Here is a 15919-nt window from a genome sequence, read left to right as displayed (position 1 = left end):
ACTAGACTCTTCTAGAAGTCTGGCTGAGTTCCTATTCTGTCAGGATACTTTAACCACAAGTTGGTCCGCCAAGTGGGCGGTCCTGGGTGGGTCCTGGCAGAGAGAGGGGTCTCTGGTCCCTCCTCTGGATGGGGGTCTGTGGCCCCCTCCCCAGCGGCTCATGCCTGACACAGCACTTGGTGGTTGGCTGGCCCCCACAGCCCTTCTCACATACAACTTGATCGTAGTGTTCCATAGGTTTCTGGAAACCACGTTCTTTTTCAGCTGACGGGTGACCAGCCCCTCTAAGCCCAGCTCGGGGCCTCTCTTGCCCTCTGAACCACGACACCCAAAATTCACAGATGCTGGACATGCCCACACACCCTGACTTTCGTGGGTGTGGCCCACTTGAGACTTGAACAAGAAAACCTTCACGCTCTTGAGGTACCCCAACCACCTGCTCTGTGACAACGCCCGCACCAGTTATTCATTTTTAACACACCCAGCAATTGGTAAACACACCAGGAGAAGGTGGGTGCCAGCGGTCCGAGTACTTGAGTCATCCCCTGCTACCTCCTAAGGAGCGCATTATTAGAAGGAAGCTGGAATTGGAGGCGGAGGCAGGACTCGAACCCAGGCTTCTGATATGGGCTGCGGGTGTCTCAACCTTTGCGCCAAACGCCGCCCCGGGAATCACGGATTTTAAGGACCAAGGTCAAAACCTGTGGGACACCGCCCCTCGCCCCGTCGCTTTCAAGACGGAATTTCCGCTCCTTAGAAGGCCAGAGGCAGCCGCCGCTCCTACCACTGCGCACGCTCTGCTCTCCCCTCAAGGCGCGCGCGCCGCGGTCACTCTCAAGGCTCGAGAGAGGCGGGAGGCGGTGCACCCGGATGCCCCGCCCACAAAAGGGCACGCTGGCGTGGCGAAGCGGCGGCGGCCATCTTGGTCTCAGGTAGCCCGCGCCCCACCTCCCATCTTCCCATACCCCCCAATCCCACCGGGTCGCGGGGTGGCCGGGCGACTGCAAGCCGGGGTGGAGAGCCCGTCCCGTACCCCGTTCCCTCAAACCCTTGTCGGGCCTGTGCTCGCGAGACCAACGGCTCCACTTTTCCCTCTGGTCTCCACGTTCATCCTCGAGCCGGTGCCGTGGTGATAAGCTCTAACTCCCTTTCCTTACCAGAGTGGCTCGGGGAGGCACCTGTTTCCTTATTTGTAAAGTGGGAGTGTGAGCATCCCCTACCCCCTCAGCGTAGCCTGCGCGAGGTCTCTGAGCTTTTCCTGAACGCTCTTGTAACAGCCCCCTTTCCAGCTACCTCTGCCTGCAGGGCTGCCTCCTCCCGCTGTTCCCCTTTGAAGGCCATGAGAGGGGCAGGCCTGCCCCAGGGAAGGAAAGAAACGAAACTCGTGAGGCCTCTTGGATTCCCACGTGACCGTTTTTTGGAAGGGTGTTAGAAACACGGACCAGGGTGCCCAAGATGAAAAACACTGGGTTTTGGAACATTTCAACGCCCCCATGCTTGTTATTTTTATCACCCCTGACTGCCATCCCCATAGGGACTCCCATGCAGCCTCAAAGTCCTAGAATGAAAAAAGCCCTGTGTGTGTGTGTGTGTGTGTGCGCACGCGCGCGCAAGGCTGGCGGTGGGGACATTGGGAAGGGGGACCTGGGACACCGTGTCCCAGGCAGAGCTAAGCGTGGGGGCGAAGGGCCTCGCGGGCTGGCGTGGGTGGTGGCCCCAGGAAGAGAGAGGAATCGGGGCCAGGCAGCGGCCTCACCACTCTGCAGCCAGGGCTGAGGAGTTGAGTCCAGCTTCCTCAGAGGACAAGGAAACTGCCTGGGACCCAGCTAGATAGGAGAGTGGATGGAGAAGGGTTAACGGGAGGGGTCTTCCAGCTGAGGCTGAGAACCGCAGCCAGCCCCCGGGAAGGGCCCTGAGGCCCACTGTGAGATCTTCCCTGGGGAAAAAGCCAGGTAAGCGGCAGGCACATCCAGGGAAAAGGGGCAGCGCAGGACACAGAGATGCCGGCGAGGTTGGGGGAATTGCACAATTTATTTTCAAACACAGAGGGGCTGGGGGTGGTTGATGGGCTCCATCTGCGTCCCTTCCCTGCATTTGGCTTCAAGACCTCCCCTCACCCCCAAGGCCCCAGGCTGTGCAGGTGGAGGAGGCACCCCACCCCCCACCCCCCAGGAGTGGTCTTCGCAGGTGAGGAGCTAGCGGGGAGGGGTAGAGTTCAAGTATTCACAGTTCCCCCATCCACACCGTGGTTTACACTGTGCCCGGGGCCCAGGTCTGGGATTATGCCTGGGCTGTGGGGCCCTCCTCCCACTCGGAAGCCTCTGGATGAACTCCCTACCCCTCTTCGCTGGACTGACACACCAACTGCTGAACCCAGCTGCTGGACAAGGAGGGGCCTCTGTGTCCTGCTCCCCAGGGGACGGGGGCAGGGCACTTGGGAGAGAGCTTTCTGGTAAGGGGAGGGGAAGGAGCTGAGACCCGAGGGCAGGTCTGGAGGTCCTGCTGGACTCACCCGGCCGCTCTGGGGTGCACTGCCGCCCCCACACTCAGAATCCCTGAGAGTCCAACTAGCACGGCACAGTGGGGTGGGGGCAGTGAGGGCAGGGGGAGAGCTGAGGAGGACCTCGGCCCGGCTCTCAGGCCCTGCCCTTCCAGGAGGGCCAGGTCCTGGGAGACACAGGGGAAGTCCCACTGACCATCCTGTCCCAGATGTCCTGACCTGGGGCAGAGAGGTGGGTGTGTGGGGGGGCACTCTCTCAAGAGTATTATAAAAAGCTAAAACCATTAAAAGCCTCCTGGGAAGGAGTGGTTACCAGCCTCTGGCCTCCCCAGGTTCCCCATCACCCTGTTGCACTACAGACAGGGCTAAGGGCATCCAGAGAGCTGAGGGAGGAGACCACAGCCCCTCTCTGGCGGGCAGAGGCCCAGAGAGGGGGCCCATTAGCACCATGCGATGTTGGGGCACCTCCATAGCCCAGCTGAGCCCTGGCCAGGGGCCCTCTGAAGCTGGAGTGCCCATCTGCTAAAGCTTCTGTATTGAAAGGGGAGGAGACGTGGTTTACATCCAGGCAGGGGGCTCCACTGGGGACCCCAAAGGGCCTCTCCCCGGGAGTCATGACTTGAAGTGTCTTCGTACCACGAACTGGCAGAACGCGACCACGGCCAGGGCCGCCAGCACTGTCAGGATGGGGTTGTGCGAGCTCAGGACTGCCACCTGCCAGGAGAGACAGGGTGGTCCACAAAGGGGCTGGGGGGAGCCGGGGCATGGAGGGGATGTGGTGGTCCTGCGGGCACTCACCCAGCCGCCCCTCTGCGCGATCCACTGGGCGATGCAGTGATGCACCACGAAGTCGGCCACGAAGCGGGTCACCTGGCCCAGGAAGCCGGTCAGGCCGCGCCGGTAGATGTACAGGGCCAGGCGGTAGCCGAAGGCCAGGAGAGCCACCACGCGGCCCCAGTTGATGCCACTCTCAAAGAGGCTGTGGGCAGCAGGGACCATGTCAGAGGGGGCCCTTCCAGCCTGCCCTCCCTGGTCCACCCCTTCCCATGCCCCCCATCCCCAACCCCCCAGCTGGAGAGCTGAATGGCTCAGCTGTGAACCAAGGGCGCAGAGGCACCGCCGGCCTGGGCTTGATTTGGGAAGAGCCTGGGCCTCTGTGAAAGGAGAAAGCTTGGGGGTGTCTGAGCTGGTTGCTGCTGTGGGGTACACCCCCACCTCCGCGCGCGCAAAAGGCTGCGGCCACAGAGGGGCACAGAAGGGGGCACAGGGCAGAGCGTGTAGACAGAGGCAGCAGGGAGGTTACCTGTGGGCCTTGCTGCTGGCCTGGCAGCCCGCGGATGGCAGAGAGAAAAGGACAGAAGAGGAGGTTAGGACAGGTCCCGGAGCCGCCGTGGAGTGGGGCTGGGGTGTCGGCCTCAGAGGACAGGGCCTGGCGCTTCCACTCCAAGCACCAACTCACGATCTCTCACTCGCTGCTGCCCTCACCTCCGCTGCAAGCCTGCCCCCCCCACCCCGGGCGGGAACCACGCTGCGCGGGGCTCCCCAGTTCTGCAGAGGAGGAGGCTGCAGGCTGGGAGGCTTCACCATGGCGGCGCGAGGCAGAGCCGGGAGCCAAACCCCGGCCCGTGGGCTCTCTGATCGCCGCATGGGTTGCCCCTTGGCTGTCAGGTTCCAGCAAGGAGACCCAGCCTGTTAGCAGCCTGACCATCTCTGGTGCGTCCTAGCAGGGCTGGAGTGCCCGGGGACACCCTTACCCTTGGGTCCCTCTAGAGTCCCAGTCTAACCAGGCAGGTCCTCAGTGTCAGAGCTCAACAGAGCTGGGAGCTTATGTACAAAAGAGGAGGTGTCTAGGATCCAGAGAGAGAGAGAAAGAGAGAGAAGAGAGAGCAAGGGAGAGGGAGGCCGAATCCACGGGAGTCAACAGCAGATATATGGGGACCCCCCCACGCAGAGAGCCCATCACACAGGCAGGACACAGCACAGCGGCAGGGACACCTGTGGGGTACCTCAAGGCGATCTTGGTGAACAGCTCATAGGCGTTCTCGGCCGTGGGCTGCAGCTTCTCTAGCATGTTCTGGAAATCTGAGTCATAGCGCTGGTTGATGTCGTCCCCAATGATGGCGAGCTGCCGCCCCACCTGCCCCATGGTGCTGCAGGTGCGGGAGACAGGCGGGGCTGGGGCCTGGGCCACGGCAGGTGCAGTGCCCCTCCCCAGAGGTCCCTCGGTGTTGGGCGAGGGTCGGGCGCATGCTAAGAAGGCTCTGAGGTCTTAGGTGAGGCCGGGAGCAGCCCCAGGTGTAGGATTCTGCCCTCCCCAGGACCTGCACAGACCCCGTGGGAGCCTCCACCTTCCTAAGATGGCCCTGTGGAAGCGGGGCACCAGAGTTCACCTGTTAGGTTCCAGGTGCAAGGAGATCATCTCCGGGTCAGCAGGGGCAGCCGCCCCCTCGGCCTCCTGCTCCTGCCGGTGGCGGTGGAAAACGTAGCTGCGGAAAACCTCCTCCGTGTCCCGGGCTACCTGCTGCTCTGCGGATCACAGGGGGCGCGGGGTGGGGGTCAGTGCGGGCCGCAGGACCCCGGCAGCCCCGTGCTGCTCGGTGTTCACACTTCCTCAGCCGCTCAGGCCCCGCTGGGCAGCTCGTGCTGCCTCTCATTCACAGAGCCCCAGCCGGCGGGCTCTCTGATCACCACACTAGATTGCCCCTTGGCTGTCAGGAGCCCCAGGGAGGAGGGCACCCCCGTGACCTGCACAGGGTCCCACTGCAGGAGCGAGCGGCGGAGCCCAGGTGTGAAGCCAGCATCTGGGCTCCTCAGTGTTTTGGTGTGCACGGGATGCCCAGCCCTTGCCTGCTGCAGGCTGTACTCTGGGCTTCCCTGGCCATAGGCTCAGAAAGGGGAAGGCGGAAGGCGAAAGGCGGGCGCCATCTCATTCCTCCCCAGGCACAACATTCGCTCCCTGTCCTGCAGACCTGCCTGGCTGATAAGCGCCCCAGCTTCCTGATTTCTCCTCCCACAGGGAAGCGGGGATGGTAGAACCACCCCTTCCTCTGACCTCACAGCCTTCTTGCTGGCACCCAGCCCGCCCAGGCTCCGCCCTGCCCACGCCAAGCGCCTAGCCTGGCTCACAGCTCCTGCCTTCTGCACCCGTGGGCCTTGGGTACAAAGATGTCGCCTTCATCCAGAGGAGCTGCACCCAGGCAGCACAGTGCACCCCTGTGTCCGGCTTGGCCCTGTCCACCTCTGCCCACTCCACCCTCGGGACGGCCCCCATGGCTGGGGGGTGGGGGCAGGAGACCCTTACCAGAAGTGGAGGGCTCGGGAGGCTCTCCACAGCCTTCGCCAGGAGGACCTGGGCCTTGCCCGGATGCCATCTTGTTCAGGCCTCAGTGGAGGACACGGTCAGCCTGTGGGGATGGGGAGAAAAAGCAGAGATGGGCACGGGCAGGGGCCTGACCAGGCAGCCCAGAGAGGGCCTCCCGAGCAGGCTGGAGGGCCCCCATTCCCACGGAGACCCCCCAGTCTTCTGGGCTTTCTTTCTCTTTCTCTTTTTTTCTTTCAATTTAAGGCAGAGAGATTAATCTTCCATCCACTGGTTCAGTCTCCAAGCAGCCAGGTCTGGGCCAGGATGAAGCCAGGAGCCAGGGGCTCCATCTGGGTCTCTCAAGTGGGTGCAGGGCCCCAAGCACTTGGAGCATCAGCCACTGCTTTCCCAGGCACATTAGCAGGGAGCCGGAGCAGAAGTAGAGCAGGGCCAGCACTGTGGCGTAGCGGGTAAAGCCGCCGCCTGCAGTGCGGGCATCCCATATGGGCATCGGTTCGTGTCCCGGCTGCTCCACTTCCAATCCAGCTCTTTGCTGTGGTCTGGGAAAGCAGAAGATGGCCCAAGTCCTTGAGCCCCTGCACTCATGTGGGAGACCCGGAGGGAGCTCCTGGCTTCGGATCGGACGGCTCTGGACGTTGCGGCCAACTGGGGAATGAACCAGCAGATGGAGGACCCCTCTCTCTTTCTCTGTCTCTCCTTCTCTCTCTGTGTAATTCTGACTTTCAAATAAATAAGTAAATCTTAACAAAAATTAATACAGAAAGAGAAATACAGACAGAGCTCTCCTACCTGCTGGTTCACTCCCCAAATGTCCATGGTAGTCAGGGCCGGGCCAGGCCAGCCAGGGACTCCATCCTAGCCTTCCACATGGGTGGGAGCCCCCTGGGTGCTTGAGCCATCCCCTGCTGCCCCCCAGGGTGCACATTAGCGGGCCGCTGGGATGGGAAGCAGAGCCAGCACCCAGACCCAGACACTGGCGGTGTGGGCGTCCCAGGCAGCGCTTCCCTGCCGCCGAACACCGTCCCCGGCACTTCTCTTCCCACCACCTCGGGTCCCGGTGGAGTCTACGCGGGGAATGGGCACTCCTGGAGCAATCACTGGCAACCCTGCAAGGGAGCTGGGGTCGCCAAGGGGAGGCAGCTGGGGACACACTCAGGGATCCGCACACATGGTCTGCGACCAGCTGCCGGGGCCTCTGGGAGGGCGTGGCCACAGCTGTGCCACTGCACATGTTAGCTTCAGAGCAGCCCAGGGCCTGCGGCACCCACAGCACACGCCTACCGCAGCCTGCCGCCCCGGCCAATCACCCACGAAGGCCTTACTTCCCCTTAGCAGGCCAGAACACAGCTGTTCCCCAGCTCAGGCCTGTTAGCTGTCTCCCGAGAGCCTATGGTGTACTCTGCCACCTTGGAGCACTGCCCAGGCCTTGAGTGTTGAAAACACACATTGACTCAGTGAGGTAAGCACCACCGTACCCATTTTACAGATGGGAAAGGTGAGGCATGCAGAGATTAGCGCCTGAGGCCAGGAGGCTAATCAGCCAGGCTGACTGGCTGTGTGAATGTTCAGGGGTCCATGAACTCAAAACTGATCTAAGAGTCATACTCTGTCAGCTGGCCTTTCTCCCCATCTACTCCCTGCCTGCTGGCCCCAGGCCGCATACACAGACTGCACAGCTTGTACCCAGTGCTCACATTGTGTACCCCAGGCCACACCGCACACCCTGGCCCCACACCTGGAACCCTGGCCTCACGCCTCGTACCCAGGCCCCAGGCCTCATACCCCGGCCCCACACCTCACACCCAGGCCCAAGCCTCATACTCTGGCCCCACACCTCATTCCCAGGCCCCAGGACTCCTACCCCAGCCCCATGCCTCCTACCCAGGCTCAGGCCTCATACCCCAGTCCCACGCCTTATACCCCAGCCCCACCACGCCTTGTACCCAGGCCCCACACCTCGTACCCTGGCCTCACACCGTGTACCCCAGCCCACGCCTCTAACCTGGCCTCATACCTGCTCTCCTGTCCCGGCTCGGTTTCCCTCTTCGCCCCGTCCCGGCCGCAGCGCCGATCTGCCGGTGCCCTGGGCAGAGGGAGTGTTTCCTGGATGTCAGTTGTTTCACTTTCACTTTGCACCCCTTGCGGAGCCCAGTTTCCCCAAAGTTGCCTCCATCAGCAGGAAGGAAGCGCCCTCTCCTCGGCCTGCAGAGGGTGCAGCCAAGCCCGGACCCCACCCCTCCTGAGCCTGGGAACACCCCCACCTTCTTTTCAAGCTCTCCAGGGGCTCTCTGAGAAGGGGTGGGGGCCACCTGTGTGTCTCTGCACCCCACCCTCACCTTCTTAGGGGGTGGGATAGGCTACGGCAGCCAGACTCATTAAAATAGACCTTGGCCTGGCACACCCCCTCCCCAAGCAGCTCCTTCCCCCTGCTCCCCAGATCCCAGCACCCCCAAGACAGCACGGCCAGAGGATGCTGACCGCACCCCCAGCCCCTCCAGCACCTCCCCAGGGGCTCACTGCTGGTGAGCAGGCAGAGCTTCAGAACGGCCCCCACCAGCCCAGGCAAGTGGCCTCACCTCACCTAAGGGGACACCATCCCCAGCACCCCCAATCTGCTGGGCTTGGGATGGATGTTCCCAGGGAGATCGGCCTGGCTGGCCGGAGTGGGGTGGGGGTGGGGGAGCATAGAAAACCGAAAGTTCTCTCCCTGCCCTTGACCTAGGCTCTGACCCCCACTCCCATCCCCTGGATGGCTAAATGCCCCAGTTCTTGGTCATCCAGGGGCCAGGGCCAGAGGGGAAGCTGGGGGGTGGGGGGAGACCAAGCTACAGGGAGCCCCAGCAAAAGCAGTCCCCTGCAGGGGTCGGAGGAACTGCCAGGCAAACCTTAAGGCCTTCCCCCACCCCCCACTCCCCAGCACCCTCCTGGAGGGCTCTCGGCCCCACCCTGGAGCCCGGGCTGCTGGATTAGGGAGCGTGGAGGGGCTCTCCCAGCTTACCTGCCCACACTCAGGCCGAGGCCATGGGTCCTCTCAGGGCCAGGGGGGTCCCAGCTTCCAGGAACAGGCGTCAGTGTTCCGGGCGGCCGGATGCCGCCTCTGCTGGTCCCAGCACGGCCCGAGGGACCCGCACGGCTCGGACGATCATAGAGGTGCCGGCTGCTCCCGGCCGCAATCAGCTCCCTCTAGAGGAAGTCGCTGGGCGGCCGCCGGATGCCGAGGCACAGGCCTGGAGCCCAGAGCGGGAAGGCCGGGGCTGGCTGAGCCCAGGGGCGGCGCGGGCGAGCGGGAGAGGCGGCAGCTCTCCCTCACCCTCCCCGACTGCCAACCCACCTCGACCTTGATCTTTCTCACTTCCTTCCATGCGTACCGATAAAGACACAGGGTGCCCAAGTTTCTTAAGCTCCAACTGCTGCAGGCCATGCACTTTAGTAACCTTGGTCTTGTGGATCCAGTCAACCAGGACCTTCTCAACAGCCCCTGGAAGTAGGTGCCATGGACTACACCCATTTTACAGATGAGCAAATCAAGCCCCAGCTGGTTTACAGAATCACTGAGCTGATTGATAATCACATCCGTAGGTGGAGAGTGATAATACTGAATTGAGATTCCACCTGTAATTCAGATCGACGCGCCAGGCACCTTGGTGGTGTCTGGAGATTGGAAATCCTGAAGTCGGCAGGCAGAGCAGCACAGATCAGAGGCCCAGCATTATGGCTGCAGCAGGCTAAGCTGTCACCTGCAATATTGGCATCCCACACGGGAGCACGGGTTTGAGTCCCGGCTGCTCCACTTCCCATCCAGCTCCCTGCTAATGTGCCTGGGGGGGGGGGGGATGCAACAAAAGATGGCCCAAGTGCTTGGGCCCCTGCACCCACGTGGGAGATCTGGCCTCGGCCTGGCCCAGCCCTGGCTGTTGCAGTGGTTGGGGGAGAGAACCAGCGGATGGAAGCTCTCTCTCTGAGTCTCCCTCTCACTCTGTAGCTTTGCCTTTTAAATAAATCAACGCATCTTTAAAAGCAACAACATCCACAAACTCCGTGGTGGGGACGGGCATTTGGCCCAGTGAAGAAGCTGCTGCTCAGGACGCCTGCATCCTGTATCCGAGTGCCAGGTTCAAGTCCCAGCTCCACTTCCTATAGCAGTTTCCTGCTAGTGTGCACCCTGGAGGCACCAGGTGAGGGCTGCCATCCATGTGGGAGATCTGGATGGAGCTCCAGGCTCCTTCATTCAGCCTGGCCCAGCCCTACCTGTTGTGGGCATTTGGGGAGTGAACCAGCAGGTCCAAGATGTCTGTCTCTCTCTGTCTCGCTGCCTTTCAGATAAGATAAAAATTGTTAAATCCTCAGTGAGTGAGGAGAGGGGAGGGAGGGCAGGTGCTGTCTGGCTGCGGGAATGTTCCGCAGGACAGAAGGAGGCAGGGTCCCCGCAGCCCCTGGTCTCAGTCCTGGTCCCTCTCGGCCGCCTCCCGGGACTCCTGCAGCCCCGAGAAGCAGCAGCCCGCCAGGCCTCTGCCTTTAACTCCTCCCCACCCCCACCCCATCTGCTCTGTGCCTTCTGGAACTCCCGGAAGTTTCCAACTGGAGGTTTAATTTGAAAACTCCTGTTCTTCAGCAGTTGGTCCTGGGGTGGCTGCCTTGACCCTCGCTCTGAGAGGCTCCGCTCTCAGGATGGAGGCCCCAGCTCCGACCCCTCGCCCGCGGATTTTGGGCCACTCTTCCATGTTCTGCTTTTTCCATAGTTTGGCTAGGAGCAGGGACAGCCGGAAGAGCCCTGGCCAGGCGCTGGTACCGCAGCTCGGGGTCAGCTCCCTGATGCTTGGCTGCCAGGGAGGCGGAAGGAGGGAGGCGGGGCCACCTGCCACCCTGCAGGGCAGCCCATCTGTGGCCACACCCAAGGGCGCCACCTATCTGCCTTGGCTGGATCCCTTGGGGCTGGACATGGGCGACATGCGGGTCCACACCCCCGACCCCAAGGAGGTCCTGAGGGTCCCGGCCCAGGCCGTGGAGGTAAAGGCAGTGCTGCCCACCGGAAGCCAGGAAGTGCTAGGCAACCCGTCTGAGGAAGGGAGGGAAAAGGAGCAGCCAGCCTCCAGGGACAGGTGAGGGGCTGTGGAGCCCCAGGCGGGGCAGTGGCCTGGGGCTGGGGGCAGCATCTGGGCCTGGGATGGGGGCACCCAGGCTGAGAAGGGTCAGAAAGCAAGTTCCCAGGTGGATAAGGAGCTCAGTGGGGTGCCTGAATGGGCGGGGGGTGGCAGGGATAAGGGGACAGGGACAGGGAAGAGCCATCAGGGGTTGGGGGGCAGCGGGCTGGGGGCAGGGACAGGGTCCTCCTACGAGTGTAAGATGTCTTCGTCCCGGAGGGAGCACTAGACACCGGAGGGGAACGAGCCAGGGCAGGCGGGGTGCCCAGCGCCCCCAGCCCCTCTGCCAGGCCCTGCCCTTGGCGCTCTCTCTCCCCCAGCACCCCACTTGCTCCCTGGCACCCCTCTCTCTGCTCTCTGCCTTCTGCAGCCTGCTCTGGGAAGGCACAGCATGGGGCTGAGGGGAGAGGTGGTGGCAGGGCGCATGCGCAGGGGTGGGGTGGTCTCCGGACCCCTCCTGCTTCCCCTCCCTGACTGTGCTGTGGGATTAGGGGCTACTTGGCCTGGGCTCTGGAGGTAGAGCAAGACCACCTGCAGAGGGCCCTGGGGCCAGTGGAGGACACCACGGAGGCCGTCACCAGCGACGACGAGGAGACGGAACATCTGCTTGAGGGTGAGTGCGGGGGCCAGAGGGCCGGGCGGGCGCCAGGCACGTGGGGCGGACCCTGTTCCTCCAGGGCTTCTGAGGGTGCAGGGCCTGGTGGGATATGGGACACAGCCCCAGCTCCAGCACGCACCCCCCCCCCCCAGCGATGTGACAGCGGCCCCTTGCGTCCTCATGGCGGTGAGTGTCGCACCTGTCCGGCAGGGTAGTTGCAAGGATTGACTGAGGTGCTGTGCCCCTACCGGTGACCTTCTACCCTATCCACAGGAGACCCCAGCTTGGCCTCTTCCAAGGCGGGGCTGACCCCCTGGAACCACCTCCTCAGTTTGTACAAGCAGCTTCAGAAATCAGCCCTGGTCAAGGTCTGCGGCCGGGGTGGGGGAGGGGTGGGGAAGGGGCGGGGGAGGTGGTGGCTGCAGGTCCTGGGGTCTGTGACTTGGATGGGGGTGGGGGTGGGGTGGGCAGTAGTCCCCTTTCCTGACCTTTACGAAGCCCTCCCCTTCTGCTTCCTGTTTACCTGGGGAGGGTGAGCCAGGGGCTGCAGCTGGGGGTCCTGGCCCTCATCACCTGCTTAGGGACCTGCATGCCCTGTTTCCCCTCCAAGGAAGCCCTGCTCCAGGAGGAGGAGGAGGAGGAAGAGGAGGAAGAGGAAATGGAGGACGAGAACAGCTCACTGCAGCTGTGTGTCCCAGGCTCTGGCACCCTGCAGTCACCGATGACTAAGACTTTTCAGCCAACGGACACAGTGGGTAAATGCCTGGACCCCTTCTCTCCCAAGGCCTCCCCAAACCCCCGGGCCCGGCTTTGGCCAAGGGCTTCACAAGGGGTGTAACACCAGAACTCACCACCAGATGGTACCAGAGGACCTAAGATGACTCCCACAAGGGGCCCTGCATTGGCTGGGCGGGAAGCCGCTGGGTCCTCGCCTCCTCCCCTCAGAGTTGGGGAGGCAGTGAGGCGGGGGCGGGACCCTTCACCCCCTCCCCGCCCCGGCCACCTTCATCCCTGGTTTTCCCATCGTGCACTGCTGTGACGGAGCCCTGGACCGGGAGCGCAGTTGACTTGCAGTAATAATATGATAAAAATCCTTCCCGGGACTACCACTCCGAGGGAGGGCCTGTCTACTGCACGTGCAGTAGACAGATGAGGCCAGACGACATGTCCAAAGGCACAGCCTGGACTTGGGGGCAGGCAGTCCGGGCTCCAGGTCAGGGCTTTGGATTCCGTGGCTAGAGGACGGCGGAGGGACACACGTCTGCTCCTTGAACGCTCTGGCCAGAGGTGCAGATGCGCTCACACTTCGCAGGAGGGGGCCTACGCAAAATGAGTTTCCAGAGCAGGCTTGGGGCAGGCCCGCTGCCCCCAGGGAGCTGAAGAAAGGGTTCCAGCAGGGCTGGCCTGGGGTTGCCCAGAGCTGGGGGACAGAGCCGCCACCTCTCCCTCGGATGCCCTCGCTGCAAGCTGCCCCGCCATACTCCCCACCTGTCCCAGGCTCTGCAAACTCGGGGCCCCCGGCACGAGGAGCCTGGGATTATTTCCCGCCAGTTCACCTGCGGCTGTCCTTGGTTCAGTTATATCCTGGCACTGTCTCCCTGCAGGCAGCCGCAGGTCCCACAGGTGGAGGGCCCAGGCCTCCAGGGCCACGCCTCCACCGACCCCAGTAGCCAGCCCCAGCCCTGGGCTCTGAGAGCTGGCTGCGGGGTCCCACCATGCCTCCCAGAACGCAGGGGCCATCATGCCTACATTTGCCACTTTATTGTAAAGGACATCACGGAGAGTCGTGGGAGCCGGGCACGCAGGAAGGGCACGGGGGCGCCCAGGCCCTGTGCAGGCACCACCGCGTGTCCAGCTCTGCATTTTCTAGGCTCTGCCCGTGAGGGGTTTGTGGAGGCTTCACTGCGCAGACTCGATGATTAAATCAAGCGTCCTCGGTGATGGGCTTAACCGTCCGCTGTCCCGAGGCTGGGGGGTGTGGTCGAAAGTCCCAAAAGTCCCAACGCTCTGCTTGTGCCTGCTTCTTTGTGGTGCCCAGCCCCAGCCTGAAGCTGCCCGGGGCGGCCAGCCGCAGCCAGTCTGTCTGCACACACAGGCCCTCACGCTTGGGGGGGTTCCCCAGACTTCACGAGCTGCGGCCGGGAACCCGGATGGAGGAGTGACTGTGTAGGCTCCTGTATCACTCGTTCCCTTGTGTGTGGCTGCTCAGGCTTCGTGGAATCCGAGCTGAAGAAGCTTCTGGCGGGACAGCAAGAGTCCCGCCTCTGGAAGACGGGTAGCCAGGAGGGCCGGAAGTTGCTGAGCCAGCCAGAGAGCACGCTGGAGGAGGCCGGGTTGTGAATGGCCAGGTATGGCCTGCCTGCCGCCCCGCTGCCTGGGAGCACTGGGGGGAGGAGCTACAGGCCGCCCATGTGCAGGGGGCCCTGGCCTCCCCCTGGGCAGGGCGGCCACCAGCCCTTGGAAGTGGTCTTTCTGATGGCAGCCGGGGCAGGCGCAGTCTGTCTCTCACTCGACCCTGATGCTCACAGTTAAGTCTTTGCCATCCATGTGCTGTGTGGCCTTGGACAGGTCCCTTCCCCTCCCTGGGCCTCAGTTCCTTGCCTGCACCGTGCGGACAGGCAGGCTTTGCTGTGTGACTGTGATTCCCACGGTGTTGAAGTGTCCCTGTCCCCTCTGCTGCCCACACCCACCCAGCAGGCGACACAGGCTGGGAGGACCCCACCCCGCTTCCCTTCACCCCCCACCCACCTCTGCCTTTAGAGGTCAGGCCCTGCTCGGCCTCTATGGGTGCTGGGTGCGTGCGGAGGGAGCCATGGCTGGAATGCTGGCACTCGCCCCTGGGGGTGGTGATGAGTAGGGACACAGTCCGCTGGGGGCGGCATTCTCATCCCACAACTACGCAGCAAGCAACTACGCAGCGAGCGTCCACTGATGGTCCTCCTCCAGGGCTCTGCCCTCACCCCTCCTCCCAGTCCCCCCAGGAACCTGAGCAGCTTCAGGGGCTCTGGGCACTTCTGGGTGGTGGCAGGGGGCCTGCCCCGTACTGCCTTTGGGGACAGAGCTGCCTCAGGACAGCCTTCCTCTTGGGGTGTGCAGGCCGGCCTTATTACCATCCCCCCACCCTTTTGGTACCTGCACTAGGGGACTCCCACTGCAGGGGGAAGGAAGCCGCTCCCCCCAGCCTTTGGGTTGTGCTGGGGACTTGGGGGAGGGGTGGCGCCGAGGCTGTAGAGAAGGGGGCTTGCTGTGGTGCTCAGGACAGAGGTGAGGGAGGGGCGGTGTGGCTGGGGAGCCCGGCTCCTGGGGCTTCCAGGAGGGGAGAGGGTCCCCCATGTCCTGGGAAGGAAGTGGCTCCCAGCTGGTGGGGCTGGGCCAGCTGTGGAGGGGGAGAGGCTGGAAAAGGTGGCCCCTGGGGGGGCAGGAGCCGAGACTCCACCCTTCCCTCCCTGTCCGCCCCCAGCACCGCTCTCCAAGGAGGTGGACGAGATGGGAGATTGCCTTCTCTAGTGAAGTGGGCCAGCCCCACCTCCTGGCCCCAGCTCTCTGGAACCTGCCGAGACGCGCACTTCTCTTCCCGGGGTTCATCCAAGGCTGGGGGGGGGTGCTTGGGTGTGTGTGCAGGGCGAGCCGTCCCCACCAGCACGCTCAGGCCTGTGATGTCCTAATAAACCTGCTCTGACTTTGGCCTTGGCTCTGTCTTTGCACCCCGCCCCTCTGCCTCAACTCTGGAGCCAGCACGGTTCACCCAGGGTCTTGGCCTGGTTCCGTCTGTACCCAGGGAGCTGCTGGGACTGCCCCGGCAGGGGCATCTGAGCACTGGGGTGGTGGGCCTGACCTGGAGTGTAAGGACCGCAGCCCAGAGTGCCCGGGCGGGCGGCCCCCCGATGCCCTCTCTCCCCCAAGTTCCCACGCCATGCTGTGGCCCCCCAGGGAGATCCGGGAATTCTCTTGCAGGAAGTTCGGCCCAGCCCACCCAGGGACAAAGCCAGGAAAGAGGCCTTCAGACTGTGGGGACCGCCCCAGGAGGCCGGGCGGGGTGGGTGGGGGGTTGTGAGGGAGGGTCTCTGGGGTTGATGCAAGATGGGTGGCCTTGCAGGCTGGTGCACCTGTCCCCTGCGACAGGTGCACCATGCACAGGGCAAAGCAGGTGAAAGGGAGGCTGTGGGGGCCGCTGCACACAGCTGTGGTGAGTGCAGCCGCTGCCAGTGGTGCTGGCATCACACGAGGCCACCGGTTCAAGTCCCGGCTGCTCCACTTCCAATCCCGCTCCCTGCTGTGGCCTGGGAAAGCAGTGGAAATTGGCCCAAGTCCTTGGCTCCTGCACTTGCTTGGGAGACCTGGAAGAAGCTCCTGGCTCC

General features: G+C 63.3%; 2 protein-coding genes across 5 annotated transcripts; one reads left to right on the top strand and one right to left on the bottom strand.

Annotated features, from left to right (window-relative positions):
- Positions 1 to 15230, top strand: LOC108177335 (gametogenetin-binding protein 1). Its single transcript, XM_089333267.1, has 6 exons — positions 1 to 932; positions 11455 to 11576; positions 11835 to 11929; positions 12172 to 12316; positions 13771 to 13909; positions 15022 to 15230. Exons 1-5 carry the CDS (start codon positions 871 to 873, stop codon positions 13899 to 13901), a joined length of 555 nt encoding a protein of 184 aa, XP_089189393.1. The 5' UTR covers positions 1 to 870; the 3' UTR covers positions 13902 to 13909; positions 15022 to 15230.
- Positions 2013 to 9118, bottom strand: BAK1 (BCL2 antagonist/killer 1). Of its 4 annotated transcripts, XR_016234124.1 has the most exons (8): positions 8821 to 9118; positions 7825 to 7905; positions 5802 to 5904; positions 4891 to 5026; positions 4507 to 4650; positions 3804 to 3823; positions 3299 to 3479; positions 2013 to 3214 (listed from the first exon to the last, which is right to left on the bottom strand). XR_016234124.1 is itself a non-coding variant. In XM_070074687.2 (7 exons), the coding sequence occupies exons 3-7, from the start codon at positions 5869 to 5871 to the stop codon at positions 3113 to 3115; spliced, it is 633 nt and encodes a 210-aa protein (XP_069930788.1). In that variant the 5' UTR covers positions 5872 to 5904; positions 7837 to 7905; positions 8821 to 9104; the 3' UTR covers positions 2013 to 3112. The 4 variants fall into 4 exon arrangements, 3 of the variants coding, with proteins under 3 accessions (XP_069930788.1, XP_008261011.1, XP_008261012.1); XM_070074687.2 differs by lacking the exon at positions 3804 to 3823 and having other exon boundaries at positions 7837 to 7905; positions 8821 to 9104; XM_008262789.5 differs by lacking the exon at positions 3804 to 3823 and having other exon boundaries at positions 8821 to 9103.
- Positions 15231 to 15919: the final 689 nt, after the last annotated feature.

The sequence above is a fragment of the Oryctolagus cuniculus genome, chromosome 5, assembly GCF_051225735.1.
Source record: "Oryctolagus cuniculus isolate XC-2025 breed Fujian yellow rabbit chromosome 5, ASM5122573v1, whole genome shotgun sequence".
NCBI lineage: Eukaryota > Metazoa > Chordata > Mammalia > Lagomorpha > Leporidae > Oryctolagus > Oryctolagus cuniculus.
Note: the sequence above shows the minus strand (reverse complement) of the source record. Positions and strands in the feature narration are given on the sequence as shown.

Excerpts from the sequence above, each read along its gene's own strand:
- BAK1 (XM_070074687.2), bottom strand. The coding sequence starts at position 5,871 with ATGGCATCCGGGCAAGGCCCAGGTCCTCCTGGCGAAGGCTGTGGAGAG. Across the intron at positions 5,027-5,801 it reads TCCCGAGCCCTCCACTTCTG|AGCAGCAGGTAGCCCGGGAC; the intron begins GTAAGGGTCTCC and ends TGTGATCCGCAG. Across the intron at positions 3,480-4,506 it reads TTCACCAAGATCGCCTTGAG|CCTCTTTGAGAGTGGCATCA; the intron begins GTACCCCACAGG and ends TGCTGCCCACAG.
- LOC108177335 (XM_089333267.1), top strand. The coding sequence starts at position 871 with ATGCCCCGCCCACAAAAGGGCACGCTGGCGTGGCGAAGCGGCGGCGGC. Across the intron at positions 11,577-11,834 it reads GACGGAACATCTGCTTGAGG|GAGACCCCAGCTTGGCCTCT; the intron begins GTGAGTGCGGGG and ends CCCTATCCACAG. Across the intron at positions 12,317-13,770 it reads TCAGCCAACGGACACAGTGG|GCTTCGTGGAATCCGAGCTG; the intron begins GTAAATGCCTGG and ends GTGGCTGCTCAG.